Below are 16755 nucleotides of genomic sequence, written 5' to 3'. Positions count from 1 at the left end.
GGGTTGCGTATGTGTGGGGCGGGTCTATCAACAGAAGGTTCAGATTCTATTGGGGTAGGGGCGTGTTTGTTTGGGTGATTTCAAATATCAACATTGGCTTTCAAACATCGTGGACTCCGCCTTTAAGAGAATTCATTTGAAAGAATAATAATGACATTGAAATATTTCAGTAAGTTATCACTTTCTGAATTTTTTCTTGAATGTTTTCAGGAGTCTCAACAAACTTCAAATATTAGAGTCACCAGAATTCATCTGTGTGTCCATGAACAGTGACCAGTCATTGAATCTTCCACCTATTCAGGAGAAAGGTTCAGATTTTAGGTACAGTAAAGTGAATTACATCAAGACTGTTGTTGGTCAAATTTGATGGCCCTTAGAATATTTTCTGCAATGAATATATAAACATAAAATATATTTAAATAAATAAACCTTTTCTGTCTTTATGCGTTCATTTGAAATCACCACTTGAATGCAAGTGGGTTTCGTTAAAAACGTAACATTTTGAACAAAAAACTGAGAAAAATGGGAGTGTATTTTCAAGCAAAATACATATACTAAAACAAAAAAACTGCGTAACAATTCCCAGAATGTAAGGGGACACAACAACTTTTGTAGTACAACAACGTCTCCCTTCTCAAACCCTTATGTGCACCCTTTGTGTTAGGCTGATACATATCACAGAATTTCAACACGAGTTGATCCAAGACAGGCCGGACTTTGTATAGCCTGTCAGTGTCATTGGCTGACCTCGCTGTAAGTGAAGAAATCTTCATATTTTATGAGTACATCAGAAATGAACAAATCAATAAAGTCTTTAGGTTCTTCTGATTCAAGAGCAGCAGCATCACTGAGAGGCCCAGGATGAGAGGAAGGGAAAGTTTTTTGGCTGACAGTTTGACTCTTGCCACCCATGACTAACTTGTTCAGAAGCTTCAGCCGGATGGTTCACAGAAGCCCTTGTTTGGTCACTGACATCTGCCTTGTTGCTGTGTTCCACCTGTAAATAATTATATGAATAATTAAAATTACTGTAACAGTGACATACACGCGCGCACACACACAAATAAACAAACATGCACGCACACAAGCATGCATGCAAGGATGCACACAAGCATGCTATGGCACTAACAAACATGCATGCAAAATTGCCCAGCTTGTCAGTGAAGTGCTGCTTTGTGTAGTAAATGCCACTTTATCTGAAAGCAGGAGATGGCTATTTACCACTAATCATGAGCATGCGATTTAGCGTGCAGCCGTAGCGTAGACGAACACAAACATGTTATATATAAACGTCAAATGTGCACAAGAAAAAAAACAGTTTTAAACATGTCTTATTTTGTCTTACCTTTATTCCTTGGCATTAAAATGCTTCATAAAGTGTCTGACGTATCACTGTCTGACTCTGAACTATCAGTATCCACACATTGACACACCGGGGCACTTCGTCTTTGTTCAGAATGAAGGGTTATTGGGCTGTCAACGACATGACTAGAACTTTGTGACACAGACGCGAAACTTTGTATGTCTGTAAAGTCACCCCCCTCAGACTTTGTCCCGTTCCCGGTCAGATTCAAAATGGTCAAAGCATGAGTGATCGGAGTCCGAGTCTATTAACACCTTCATTTTTATATGATATTACAATCTACATTTTCTCTGATACTTCCCTCTTGTGCCGATCGTTTCTGTATGTTTGATTACGCACCTGCAAGTTCCGTAACTCATTTAGGAGATGCGCAAGAGCCTTCTCTACCGTAATACACCTAAAACATGGATTGCGGAAAACCCCCTCATTGGTGGGAAAGCATTTTCTTGCAATTGATGAGATAACTCGTCAATGGGGGCGTAAGAGTTAATAGCAGCATTAAAATATTTATCTATGAAATAATTCAAAGAACCTGATAAACACAGTGCATTAAATATATAAAGAAAGAAATAAAGAAAAAACAAATGTGTAACATATATCTAATAGTCCAGGCGTTTGGAGGCCTAAAATGTCATAAAGCAGGGGGGATTGTAAATTGTAGGAATTTGCAATCAGCTCACATTTACAATTACAACTGTTTATGAAATTTTGCTCTTTACATTTTGGTAAAGTTACCATTTTAACTCTTTTGTTCCTTTAAAAGCCCTGACCCTAAATGTGCTGAAGTCTTGAACACATTCAGATCAAATCTACAGAAGAAGTTTCAGTGTTTGTATGAGGGAACATCAATGCAGAGAAACCCAACACTACTGAATGAGATCTACACAGAGCTTTACATCACAGAGAGTGAAAGTGGAGAGATCAGTAATGAACATGAAGTGAGACAGATTGAGACACAATCCAGAAGAACAACAACAGAGGAGACACCAATCAAATGTAATGACATCTTTAAACCTTTACCTGAACAAGACAAACACATCAGAAGTGTGCTGACAAAGGGAGTCGCTGGCATTGGAAAAACAGTCTCTGTACAGAAGTTCATTCTGGACTGGGCTGAAGAGAAAGAGAATCAGGACGTCCACCTCATATTTCCACTTCCTTTCAGAGAGATCAATTTGATGAAGGACAAAACACTCAGTCTTTTAGATCTTCTTCATCTTTTCTTCCCAGAGACAAAAGAAATGGAAATCTTCAGTGATGAATATAAAGTGTTGTTCATCTTTGATGGTTTGGATGAGTGTCGTCTGTCTCTGGATTTTCACAGCAGTGTGAGGTTGTGTGATGTAAGTGAATCAACCTCAGTGGACGTGATGCTGACAAACCTCATCAAGGGGAATCTGTTTCCCTCTGCTCTCATCTGGATCACCTCCAGACCAGCAGCAGCTGATCTCATCCCCTCTGAGTGTGTTGATCGAGTCACAGAGGTACGAGGCTTCAGTGATCCACAGAAGGAGGAATACTTCAGGAAGAGAATCAGACATAAGAGTTTGGCCAAGAAAATCATCTCACACCTGAAGTCATCCAGGAGTCTCTACATCATGTGTCACATCCCAGTCTTCTGCTGGATTTCAGTCACTGTTCTAGAGAGAATATTGAAGAGTAAAGCAAAGAGAAAAAAGATTCCCAAGACTCTCACTGAAATGTACACACACTTCCTGATCATTCAGACAAACATCAAACATCAGAAGGACTATGAGAAGAAAGTGAAAGATGAAGAGATGATCTTTAAACTGGGTAAACTGGCGTTTGAGCAGCTTATGAAAGGCAATCTGATCTTCTATGATGAAGACCTGAGAGATTGTGGCATTGATGTATCAGAAGCATCAGTTTACTCAGGATTGTGTACTCAGATCTTCAGAGAGGAGTTTGGTTTGTATCAGGGGAAAGTTTACTGCTTTGTTCATCTGAGCATTCAGGAACATCTAGCAGCTCTATATGTGCTGTATTCATTCCTGTTATATAAGAGGGATCTACTCAATGAATGTTTACCGTCAGAACATCAGTTCACATGTGACACAATATCAGATCTGCATCAGAGAGCTGTGGATAAATCTCTACAGAGTGAGAATGGACATCTGGATCTTTTCCTCAGATTTCTTCTGGGTCTCTCACTGGAGTCCAATCAGAAACTTCTGCAGGATCTTCTGAAACACAAAGAGAAAATCTCCTGGAGCAAAGAGAAAACTGTTGACTACATTAAAACCAGAATAAGATTGAATCCCAAACCAGATAAATCCATCAATCTGTTTCACTCTTTAAATGAACTGGGTGATCAGTCTCTTGTGAATGAAGTCCAGAAGTATATACAGTCTGGAAATCTTTCAAACAACAAACTCTCCTCTTCTCAGTGGTCAGCAGTGGTTTTCATTTTGCTGACATCAGAGCAGTTAGATGTGTTTGAGTTGAGTAAATACACAAACAGAGACTTCAACAAAGATCACGAAGATCACATGACATCAGATGAAGTTCTTCAGAAGCTGCTGCCTGTGGTTGAAGCATCAAGATCAGCTGTGTAAGTCACAATGTGTGCAATCATTAAGTGTGTGCGTGTGTGTGTGTGTGTGTGTGTGTGTGTGTGTGTGTGTGGATTTAAATTGTATCTCTAATATTTTGTCATTCTCAGGCTTACTGATTGTGAACTGTCAGAGAAAAGCTGTTCTGGTCTGACTTCAGTACTAACTTCAAAATCTTCATGTCTAAGAGAACTGAATCTGATTTATAATGATATAAGAGATTCAGGAGTGAAGCTGCTCTCTGATGGACTGAAGAATCCAAACTGTAAACTGGAGAAACTGAAGTAAGATCATAAATGAGTTTCATCACATCTTTAACAGATGACTTTTGTGGGTTTATATCATCACATTTGTCTTCAGTGATTCTTTACTGATATTATTTAATAACACAGTTTTGATTTTTACAGTGTTTCCTCTCAGTTTCTCTCTTTTTGTATATAAACAAAAAAAACAATAATTTATTTAAATCTGAGCTGTCTTTTGATTTCATTCATTAATTTAACCAAATTTAAAGGAGCATTGATAAGCACCATTGATGGGTGATTTTGCTTATTTTTTCAGAGACTTTAAATCTGAACTTATGTGATGTGTAGTAAAGTGAGAGAGTTCGGTGTGTGTTATTGTTCTCTACAGGTTGAAGTGTTGTGGTGTCACAGATGAAGGTTGTGCAGCTTTGGCTTCAGCTCTGAGATCAAACACACATCTGAGAGATCTGGATCTGTCTGATAATGAACAAATAAGAGATTCAGGAGTGAAGCTGATCTGTGATGGACTGAAGAATCCAAACTGTAAACTGGAGAAACTGAAGTAAGATCATAAATGAGTTTCATCACATCTTTAACAGATGACTTTTGTGGGTTTATATCATCACATTTGTCTTCAGTGATTATTTACTGATATTATTTAATAACACAGTTTAGATTTTTACAGTGTTTCCTCTCAGTTTCTCTCTATTTGTATATAAAAAACAACAATAATTTATTTAAAGGACAAGTTCTGTATTTTACACTTAAAGCCCTGTTTTCAGATTGTTTATGATGAAATAGAATGGTTTTGACTGAAATTTCGACATATGATGCTGCCCCGAGAATCTTCGGGTGTTTGCGTTTCACCTCCCACCTCTATAATGGGTTTATAGGTGCACAGGAACAATCCTTCCTAAAATGCAAAAAACAGGGCTTTAAGTGTAAAATACCGAAGTTGTCCTTTAAAGCTGAGCTGTCTTTTGATTTCATTCATTTAACCAAATTTAAAGAAACATTGATAAGCACCATTGATGGGCGATTTTGCTTATTTTTTTCAGAGACTTTAAATCTGAACTTATGTGATGTGTAGTAAAGTGAGAGAGTTCAGTGTGTGTTATTGTTCTCTACAGGTTGTGTAGTTGTGATGTCACAGATGAAGGTTGTGCAGCTTTGGCTTCAGCTCTGAAATCAAACCCATCACATCTGAGAGATCTGGATCTGTCTGATAATAATCTAAGTGATTCAGGAAAGAAGCTGCTCTCAGATTTAAAGGAGGATTCACATTATAAACTAGAGACACTGAAGTAAGTAAATAATTGTCTTTGTTGTTTTTAGCACATTTTCTGAAGTGATGATTGAATGATTATTATGATTTTATGAACTGGTTATTAAAATGATTAAAGTTGTGTCCCAAATCACACACGTATGCACTATTTTAGGTCATTTTCTAGTAACAAAAGTTTAAGTACTGTGTTCACAATGAAAATACCAGAAAAGAAAGTGTACTTTAAGTACCCAGATGGTGCACTTATTCAACAGAAAATTTAAGTGTGCAGCGCTGGACACTTTATACACTCAACAGTCACTGCTTTGCTTATGTAACAGAAGAGAGGCGGAGCTATCAGATGCTGTAAGAGAGCAAAGTTTACCTGCGGAGACACTTCATGAAGTCATGTTGAACAAAACAAATAACATTAAAAGAACTGTACAAATAGATTTTCATTTATTTGCCCTATACTGTGTTGTACTATGGGTTTAAATTAATTTGCCCTCTTCTGGAAACCGCTTACATTTACAGTTAGTAAAAAAACATTGTGTTCAATTTGGGATGATACTGCTCTTCTAAAATTCATACCCTACATGATCAAGTTCATAGTGCATATAGTGTATAGTGTGTCATTTGTGACACAGCTTATAATTGGACTGATTTTGATGATGAAGATTATGATAATGATCTCTTCAGGTTCAGTATCTGGTGATGATGATGATGGAGCCACTACAGTGATGTCACAACTCATTCAACAGAATGAACAAACACTGAAGACACATGAGTTCAGATTTCAGTATTAACTCCTGAAAGTATACAGAGATCATAAAACCTCTAACAATACATCATGTAATCTGAGGGAATTTTATTTTTATTTGAAGTAGAAATTCTGACTAGCCGTATACACCTTCCAGATACCATGATAACCCTGTATACACTTCACAAACCACAATAGATATTATAATATAAATCAATAATGGATCACATTATAAATCAATCATAGTAAAGTGAATGTGACTGTGAGATGGTTTAAGGTGTGATGATAGGAGACTCATGTTATCTGTCCAGTGAAAGTTATCATCATTCATGATCAAAGGGGAATTATAATAAGTTGGGTAAAGTCTGAGTAAAGTCTCGTTTCAAAGATTTGTAAAACTATACATATATAATTCTCAAACAATATTTGCTTTAACATTTCTGTGTTGTTGTATTGTGATAAATAAAAGTTATTTTATATTATTATTATTTGTCATTCTGAGCATTTTTATATTTGTATCTGGTGTTTATTATGTTTATTCCAGCTTTAAATTATACTAATACATTATAGTGTAACACTGTATACTGTATGTAATGGAGGCCAGCTACTCAGGGGTCTTCTACTACTCTTCTTCGAATCGAGGGTCAGATTTATATTATTTATTTGAGTTTTACAGTTTTGGAATCCATTCAGCTGATCTCCGCATAGCTAAGCACAATCCATTGATTCTGGTTAGACCATTAGCATCACGCTCAAATATGACCAAAGAGTTCCGATATTTTTGGTATTCTAGGCCGATATGTCTATGAACTATACTCTCATTCTGGTGTAATAAGGACTTTGCTGATGTAACATGGCTGCAGCAGGTGCAATGATATTACGCAGTGCCCGAAAATAGTCCCCAGCTATTGAAAGTTATCACTATGCCTGCTGCAGCCATGTTACATCAGCAAAGTCCTTGATTATTACGCCAGAATGAGAGTATAGTTCCTAACCATACCTGCCTAGAAAATCACAACTTTTAATTTTTCATCTGTCTTAGTCCACAATGTAACTACAGGAGAGTCAAGTTTTAAATAGGAAAAATATTGAAACTCTTTTTTACTGCGATGCTAATGGTCTAATCAGCTGAATGGATTCTAAAACAGTAAGAATCAAATGTTAAACTTTAGGGGAGCTGAAAAATGAGCATATTTTCAAAAAAAGTGGAGTGTCCCTTTAAGAAAAACATTTGTTTCTCTGGACTCCAATATTATGAAATACTATAATAATTATACTGTAATGTTTTTCCATTACGGCATAAAAGAGGCTTCACCACCTCCTGTTATTACCGGGTAAGTGAACAATGAAAATATCAACATTATTAATCTATTAATATTTATTGAAATGCTAAAATACAAATATAGATGAAATGGTTCAATCTTAAAAAGCTTTGAGTTCAAACTTCCTTGCTGCCTTCTGTGTGCAGTCTTAAAAATAATCAAACGTTTTATTTTATTTTGAAGACTGTAGTATTTTAAGTCAGATTAATGTTTGTTTTTATTCAAACTGTAAATGTGGTAAGTCAGATATTGACTTTGTTTTGTGTCCTCTAGGATGGACTTCTTGCACAGGAATGAGTGTATCAATAAACTCAACATATAAACCAGCGCTTAGACTTGAGAGCGAGTGCTCTTATAATGACCACAGTAACATACACTATTGTACCTATCCTCAGGTGCGGCTTCTCTGTATGGGCAAGTGGAGCAGTGTCCCACCAAATATTAATCCACTACAAAAACTTTATCAAATCTAAACGCTTAACTTATAAATGTGTCAATATTCTTCAACAAATACATTTTTTTAAAAGTGAGATAAATATGTTTGGTAATTGACCGCACAGCTTGGTTGGCTTCTGTGTGTATTATGATCGAGCTGAGAGGGGCAGAGGTTGCCAGTTGAAGAAGAAGTTAATCAGATAAAGAGCATCCCACTTTGATTTCAAGAATTTATTTTACTATGATTTAATTCTCTGACATGATCTTACTCAGTCCGTGTTAAAGATGTCATTGTTATCTTTTTTACAGAATATTTTTTACATTTTGATGATTTTATGTAGAAAACAGTAAACCACAAATAAATACTTTGGATGGGTTTTTACAGGCAGGGTTATAAGTTATAAGCTAAAGGTTTTCGGGGAATGGGTTAATACAAAGCAAATAATGTATTTGCTTAAGAATGTTTCATTTTCTCAGAATATTTGATTACTGTACTGTATTTTTCTATTAAATTTACATTTGCACAATAAAACATCTGCTAGCTACAGTACAGCCACGGTAGGTCTTTGATTAAATACTGATACATAATGAGCAACAAATAATAGGTCTGTATTATTAAATTGCAAACAAAAATTTTTAAAAGCTAGGTTGGCTTGTATGTTCGGAGCCAAATGAATGTGGTAGGGGGCCCAACTTCATATTGTTTCATAAGGACAAAAATTGTTATTGGCGCCCCTGGAGTAAATTAATTGTATTTAGCAACTAATACACTGCATTTTAATGTAAACACATTTAGATTTAAAATTGCGGCACAACTGCATGTCGGTATGTAAGACGATTATTGGTCCTTGCATGTCTGTTTCGTCCCAACGCAAATGACGACTAGTCATGAGTAATTACTTCAATTGGTACACAGCAAAAACCCCAAAGTTAAATGAACACTGCTGGGTGTTTCCAAAGCGCAATAAATCCATTTAGACTAATTTGGGAAAAAGCGTGTTTTCCATACCAAGAAAGTAACAAGATAAAAAACACTATTTTTTGTTACAAACTTCCACATAGCATCTTTAGCTTATAAAAACATTAAACATTCTAATGTTAATAATCATAATTTCATTTTCAAAGATTTATTATAAAAACAGATTTGCAGAATGCAAAAATCCATGAAAAGTTTTTTTTTCAAAATGCTATAAATATATTGAATCAATTTATAAATGTGCATTCATCTTTGATATTCATGTTATATTTATTTAGTTGACTAGTGGCACTGATAAAAAAATAAATATAATGAACACCTTCATGTGTCATGCTTGGGACGTCTTCACTGAACTTTTTTGACAGCAATCAGCTGTAAAATGTTTTAGTCCATTTCGGTTTTCGTTGAATTCGAGTAAAATAATGGAAAGTTTTCATAAAATCCCCAGGGGTCAATGTGTTAGCATGACAGAAGCTTGATGCTGTCGTGTGAGAACAAGCAACAGATGGCATTTTTATTACTATTTTGTTTTTGTTTGTTTGTTGATCACGAAATACAAAGTAGATGAGGACAACTAGGATTCTTTGTTTTTTAAATTGTTGTTTACAGTGCGTGAAATGGTGCGCTATTTGTTGAAGGATTTATTGCATTTTGCAGAGAAGGAGGACTTGGGGAAATAAGGAAGAAAAAATGACAGAATAACACATCAGATATGCGATTTTGCGATTTTCGCGTTTTGGAACCAAACTCTTCATATGTTGTCCCAATCGAACAGAGGGTTAAACAGTAACACTGAAGCATTACAGCTGCAATCTGTAACTTTATCCTCTCCATCACCATCTCTGTTTGAAACCTAAAATTTTATTTTTACATTACTTGTAGAGTTATTTTCTTAACTTAGATCTTGTTAAAGTCACCATTATGGTGATTAGTGTTTGTTTTAGCTGGACTTGGTTCTTCAATTCAATTCAATTTTATTTATATAGCGCTTTTCACAAGTGTTAATTGTTGCAAAGCAGCTCTACATGAGAAGATGTAGAGGAGAACACAGAAAATCAATAGATAATATATGAAGTAGAGAAAGCGGTTAAACCGTACAAGCGAGCATATTAATAATGTAACGTATACTGTAAAGTGCTAAATTAATCCAAAGTTGGCTGACTATCCCTGGGATTAAAAAACCACTAGGAAAAAAAACCCCAAGGGAAAAAATCCTAGAAGGACAAAAAACCATGGGAGGAAATAAAATATAATTATATATATATATAAAAGGTAGGGATAGGAGGCGGGTAAGCGAATTAAACTGGTTTAGCCGGTGGTCGTTGGTCGGGCATCGGCTGGTCATCACGTTGAAGGACAGCCAGTGGATCAGTGATGCAATGATCTTCACAGCAACCGGAACTGGGTCTGTTTGTCTCATGGTCCTCGTGGTTGAGGACGAGACAGGGAGAGAAAAACAGAATTCTATTAGCGTAGGGGCCGTTCACATGCAATGCAAGTGTCAAACATTATAGTGGTTCAAGTCAGCTCGGTTCCAGACAGGCTAACTATTGCGGCAATAGTATATTACCCATATGAGGTATGTGAGTGCTTTGTTCTAGACAAACTAACTACTGCGGGAAATGTACATTTACTGGACATTTTATGTGAATGCTTTGTTAAAGAAGAATGTCTTAAGTTTAGATTTAAATTGATCGACTGTGTCTGATACTCGAACATTATTTGGTAAATCATTCCAGAGCTTAGGGGCTAAGTAGGAAAAGGATCTACCACCTTTAGACACTTTTGATATTCTAGGGATAATTAAGTGACCAGAATTTTGTGAGCGCAGTTTACGTGATGGATTGTATTCTGATAGTAGTTCTTTAATATACGAAGGCGCTAGGCCATTTAAGGCTTTGTAGGTGATTAGTAATATTTTAAATTGTATGCGATATTTAACTGGTAGCCAATGTAAAGATGCCAGAATTGGACTGATGTGGTCATACTTTTTAGATCGAGTAAGCACTCTTGCGGCGGCGTTTTGAACCAGCTGTAGCTTGTTTACCTGATTTGCATGGCATCCCCCGAGTAACGAGTTACAATAGTCTATTCTAGAGGTCATAAAAGCATGTATAAGCTTTTCTGCGTCTGATGCAGACAGCATATGGCGTATTTTTGAGATATTTCTAAGATGGAAGAATGCTGTGCGGCAGATGTTGGCGATATGACTATCAAAAGATAGATTGCTGTCGAACATTACGCCTAAATTCTTAACCGTGGAAGATGGCACCACCGTGCAGCCATCTATGGGCAACTTGTAATCTGACATATTATGTTTGTAGCGATTCGGTTCAATAATAAGTATCTCTGTTTTATTGGAGTTTAGCATAAGAAAGTTTTGTGCCATCCAGTCCCTAATATCACTAATGCAGTCTGTTAGCTTAGAAAACTGGTGGGTTTCGCTAGGATGCGACGAGATGTAAAGCTGGGTATCATCCGCATAGCAGTGAAAACTTATGTTATGTTTCCTGATAATGTCTCCTAGAGGTAACATATATAACGAGAATAGGATAGGGCCTAGAACTGATCCCTGAGGTATGCCGTATTTAACGGGGGAGTGATATGACTCTTCCTCATTTACATAAACAAAGTGATATCGATTGGTTAGATACGATCTGAACCAGGCTATCTGTAATGATTCGTAAGAGACGGAAGCAAATGCAGGTGAAAATATAACAATGTTTATTAAATGTAAACAAAGAGAGAGTATTCAGAGTCAATGCGGAAGTAATCCAGTCCGGTGTTGTGGTGGGCAATGGTGACGATGACTACGGTGGAAGTTGGTGTTTTGAGTGCGGCGTTGGTGGAGTGGTGAGCAGTGGTGAAATCCAGGCTGACACGGAACATCCACACGAAGACGACGACGACAATACACATCCAACTGTAACACGTAATCCAAAGCACACGAAACTACCAAGCAACACGGAGACTGAGCGAACATAAGAATCTGGCAGGGAACAGAAAGTCAGGTGAGTATATATGGAGATGATGTAATGATGAACAGCTGGAGCGAGACAATCAACACACAGGTGAATGGGATTGCTCTAACGAGCACATGGCAGGGGTAAGTGAACAACACACACACAACAACATGACACGGAGGAAAACAATGGATTTTCCTACCGTGACACTAACGCCTGACCACTGATGCCAACATAGTTTTCTAGTCTATTGAGTAAGATTGTGTGATCTATTGTGTCAAAGGCTGCACTAAGGTCTAGTAATATAAGGATTGAGATTTCACCACGATCGGATGTTAATAGGAGGTCATTTGTAACTCTAAGCAGCGCTGTCTCTGTGCTATGGTGGGGCCTGAATCCTGATTGGAACTTTTCATATGTATTATTATTTTCTACGAATGTGCGTAGCTGGCTTGCCACTACTTTTTCTAATATTTTAGAAAGAAAAGGTAGATTTGAGATTGGTCTAAAGTTATTAAGATCTCCCTGGTCAAGGTTTTGCTTTTTAATGAGCGGTCTAATAACTGCTAGTTTGAAAGCTGTTGGAACGTATCCTAATTCTAGAGATGAGTTAAAGATATTAAGTACCGTGTCTGACACTACATGAAATACCTCTTTTAGTAATTTTGTGGGAACGGGGTCTAGTATACAGGACGATGATTTGGATGACGTTACTAGTTTAGAGAGCTCTTCTATTGTAGTAGGATTAAATGACTCAAGATGTTCGTTTGGTAATCTAGTGGAAAATGTACTATTGGGTAGAGTGATGGCTGCTTGCGTAGTTTCTATGTTTTCCCTAATAAACATAATTTTGTTAGTAAAGAAGTTCATGAAGTCATCACTATTGTGTTGGAGTTTACTATTGGTTTCTGTTTGTTCTTTGTTTCTAGTCAGTTTCGCAACTGTGCTAAATAGAAAACGAGGGTTGTTATGATTTTCTTTAATAAGCGTACTGAGATAGGTAGATCTGGCAGTTTTAATAGCCTGTCTGTAGTGTTGAACACTCTCTTTCCATGCTGAACGCCATACCTCTAACTTTGTGCTTCGGTAGTTTCTTTCCATTTTTCTAGCTACTTTTTTAAGGGCTGCAGTATGATGATCATACCATGGAGCTGGCGGTTTTTCTTTGATTCTCTTTTTTCGAATGGGAGCAACGGCATCCAACGTGCTAGAGCAGACGTTGTTCAGGTTTTCTATTATAATATCTAGATCTTCACGATTATCTGCTACATGTTTCATTTGAGACAGGTCTGGAAGAGTGCTAATAAAGCTCTCTTTAGTGGTGGAAATTATTGTTCTGGCTAATCTGTAGCATGTTGTAGGCTGAGCGGTCCTATCTAGAAGTATTGTGCATGACACAAGGCAATGGTCTGAAACGGCATCGCTCTGGGGTGATATTTCGATGTTATTAATATTGAGTCCGAGTGACAGAATTAAGTCTAGTGTGTGATTACGAGTATGCGTGGGCCCTGACACGTTTTGTTTAATGCCGAGAGAATTTAGAACATCCATAAACGCACGTCCTAATGCATCTTTTGGATTATCCACATGGATATTAAAATCACCAACGATAAGAGCTTTATCTACAGTGACTGTAAGCTCAGATAGGAAGTCTGCTATTTCTTTAAGAAAATCTGTGTGATGGCCCGGAGGCCTATATATGGTAGCTAAAATGAACGAAAGTCGTTTGTTGTTGCGATCAGTTATTTCCATATTTAACAGTATTATTTCAAACGAATTAAATTTTAGGTTGGATTTATGGTTTACTTTGAATATTTTATTGTATATTGTAGCTACACCACCCCCTCTCCCTATTAGACGAGGAACATGTTTATAATAATAGTCTTGTGGGGTGGATTCGTTTAAACTGGTGTAATCGTCTGCTTTAAGCCAGGTTTCTGTTAAACAGAGTGCATCTAAGTTTTGGTCAGTAATTATTTCATTGATAATTGGTTCTTTGTTGGTAAGTGATCTAATGTTAAGAAGGCCGAATTTTAACATTTGAGTTTCATCTGTTAATGTATTATGTTCTAGTTTTATGTTAATAAGATTTGTACGAGACGAGGTAAACGGTGCTCTGTATTTATTTGTTCGAGGAACAGACACAGTCGAGATGTGTTGGTACTCTGTTAAAAAAGGCTCTATGTGCTGGGATATATGTGATCTTGACATGTCAAGGCAGCTAACAGACTGATGGGTAAGCCGATCTGTCTGTTTCCTGACCTGGGCCCTGGATAGTCAGACAATATCAAAAGTAAGACTATTGGTCAGATTTCTAGAGAGTATAGCACTTCCTTCCGGAGACGGATGGAGGCCATCTCTCTTTAGCAGGTCAGGTCTTCCCCGGAAATGCTTCCAATTGTCTATAAACCCTACGTTATGCTGAGGGCACCACTTTGACATCCAGCCATGAAGAGACACTAATCTACTGTAAGTTTCATCCCCCCGGTAGGCGGGGAGGGGACCAGAGCAAATTACATTGTCTGACATTGTTTTTGCAATTTCACACACCTCTTTAATAGTATCTTTGGTGATCTCCGACTGGCGGAGTCTGGTGTCATTCGTGCCGGCGTGAATAACAATCTTAGAAAACTTACGGTTAGCATTAGCCAGCACTTTAAGTTTGGATCTAATGTCAGACGCTCTGGCTCCCGGTATACAATCGACTATGGTGGCTGGTGCCTCAATGCCACCGTTCCTGAGTATAGAATCTCCAATAACCAGGGCACCTTTAACAGATGTCTCAGCCGGTGTATTGCTGAGTGGAGAAAATCTGTTTGATATTAAAACAGGAACATGATTTGGATGCCGAATGCGACTAGGCCGCCTGACAGTCACCCAGTTAGTCAGCCGCCTTGACTCTGAAGTCGGAACCGAGCCAAGTGTATTACGCTTAACACTAGGCGCACCCGAAACAGTGTTTGTAACATTAACATTAACATTCTTGTTCTTAGCTTTTTTTTAGCCAGTGCAATTCTATGGTGGTGGTTGTATATAAATCAAACAGCAGCACGGTAAAAAAAAAATTTTACCTTAACATTTTCATTTAAGTGAGAAAATGTTAATTTATAAAACTTTTTACTAGTTTTTGAACTTAATTGAGCTTAAATGAAGTAAGTTCTTCTATAGGTATTGATTCACTCACAATATCAAAGAAATTAAAATATATTAAGATATGCACAAACTACGTTTCCTTTGTTTTGCGTCAAAATGCATGCAAGTAATGTTTTTAGTAAGGCATATTTGTTAAAACTAGTTATATTGCCTACTTAAACTAAGGCCTAGTCCTGTTTTAAACGAATCCCTGTCCAGGAAACCGCCCCAAAGTGTATTACAAGTCCCATATATTGATATTGCATAATATCTTACTACACCTTTAGTGGTCTTGTATTGCTGAATGTAAAGTGACAAATGCAAAGCCTTTCTGCAAACATACAAGTGGCTTTATAAAGATCATAACATTTGTACATGCTCTTTGTCTGCCAAAGTGACAAAGGCTCTTTTTAAACTACTATAAAAAATTAAGGTAGTATGAAGGAGGACAAAGGATTGAAACATTTACAATGCAAACATTGTTTATTCAGAAAAATGTATAAACTGTTAAAAGCCATAGCCTACATGGCACACTTGTGTGCATAACTTATTATGAAATAAGAGTGTTTTAAAATTTATTTTAATAAAAGCAATGACATCTGAAGGACTTTTCCAATAATAATGTTTTATTAATATGCTGCCACATATGCATTGCTATCATAGTGTTAAGTCAACTACAGTAACACATAAAAATGACAGGATTGTTACATATCATATGGAGCTGAATATTTTAGGCGCAGTCAGCAAAGTAACTTGAGGAATTCACAGAGTGACACTCCTCCGGGAAAAAGAAGTCCATCCTGCAGACACAAAACAAAGTCAATATCTTATTTGACACAAACAAACACATTCATCAAACTTGAAAAAAAAGTAAAGTTATGACACAGATATATTGAGAAATGGCTATTGAGTTGGCTCGTGCAATTTCGTTATAACCTCTATATAGATTCACAGAAAAGGTCACGTAAACATATGGAGCATTGATTTTGTGTTGCATTATATTCATTTTTGAGAAATTCATATTTTGGAAGGATTTTGCGATTGAGACAGCCCCTGAAAGAACCTTTTGATTAATCGGATAACAATCGTATTGATGGACAATCGTACGTAATGTACTGAGAACAATGATTTTACATCGGACCTGACAGACTTTCATTGCTAAAACTTTTGTTTTTATTTTGCAAGTAAGTTGCACAAGATATTTCATTAATTGCTCTGAAATATCTGAGAAAGCCCTTACAAATCACTGTGAAAAACATGTTTTCTAACAACAAAACATAAACTCTGACATAATATCAGTGCATGTCAACTTAAACCCATTCGTGTTTAAACAATTCACCCCACCCCCTTAAAGTAATCAGGACAGAAGCGGTCGAAAGTGGACAAAAGAGACGGATTTAAACACCAGGTGTGAATGGACACATGTCTATCTCGTCCACTTGTGGTCCGATCGACCAAAACGCATCCTAATACCACGTATAAACAGGGCGTGAGACGCACCATATAACAATACACAGCACGCACATTACTAAATACTCATTAAAATCTTAACAGATTTTAACAGTGTTTTATATCTATATTTATATTTCAGAATTTGATCATTTATTTATAATCACAATTAATGTTGCATTATAAATTAAATGCATCCATTGTTCACTTACTGTTCAGGAAGAAGAGGGGAGCCTGGATCAGCCGTCGTTCTGTAAGAAAAGATAAACCGAA

General features: G+C 36.8%; 1 protein-coding gene across 4 annotated transcripts in view; it reads left to right on the top strand.

The window, feature by feature from the left end:
* The window catches only part of LOC141349164 (protein NLRC3-like), a 45570-nt gene extending 40081 nt beyond the window's left edge, over positions 1–5489 (top strand). For 2 of the 4 annotated variants that reach the window (XM_073860345.1, XM_073860340.1), the window contains exons 4-5: positions 2127–3935; positions 4047–4239. In XM_073860345.1, the coding sequence (XP_073716446.1) occupies positions 2127–3935; positions 4047–4224 (1987 nt within the window). In that variant the 3' untranslated portion in view covers positions 4225–4239. Of the gene's footprint in view, positions 1–210; positions 322–2126; positions 3936–4046; positions 4240–4569; positions 4744–5311 lie in introns of those variants that run through there. The other 2 variants (XM_073860348.1, XM_073860334.1) reach the window with 2 other exon arrangements.
* The last annotated feature ends 11266 nt before the right edge of the window (positions 5490–16755 follow it).

This window comes from Misgurnus anguillicaudatus, chromosome 3, assembly GCF_027580225.2.
Source record: "Misgurnus anguillicaudatus chromosome 3, ASM2758022v2, whole genome shotgun sequence".
In the NCBI taxonomy this organism is placed as follows: domain Eukaryota; kingdom Metazoa; phylum Chordata; class Actinopteri; order Cypriniformes; family Cobitidae; genus Misgurnus; species Misgurnus anguillicaudatus.
The sequence above is the reverse complement of the archived record's forward strand: the minus strand, read 5'-3'. Positions and strand labels throughout refer to the sequence as shown.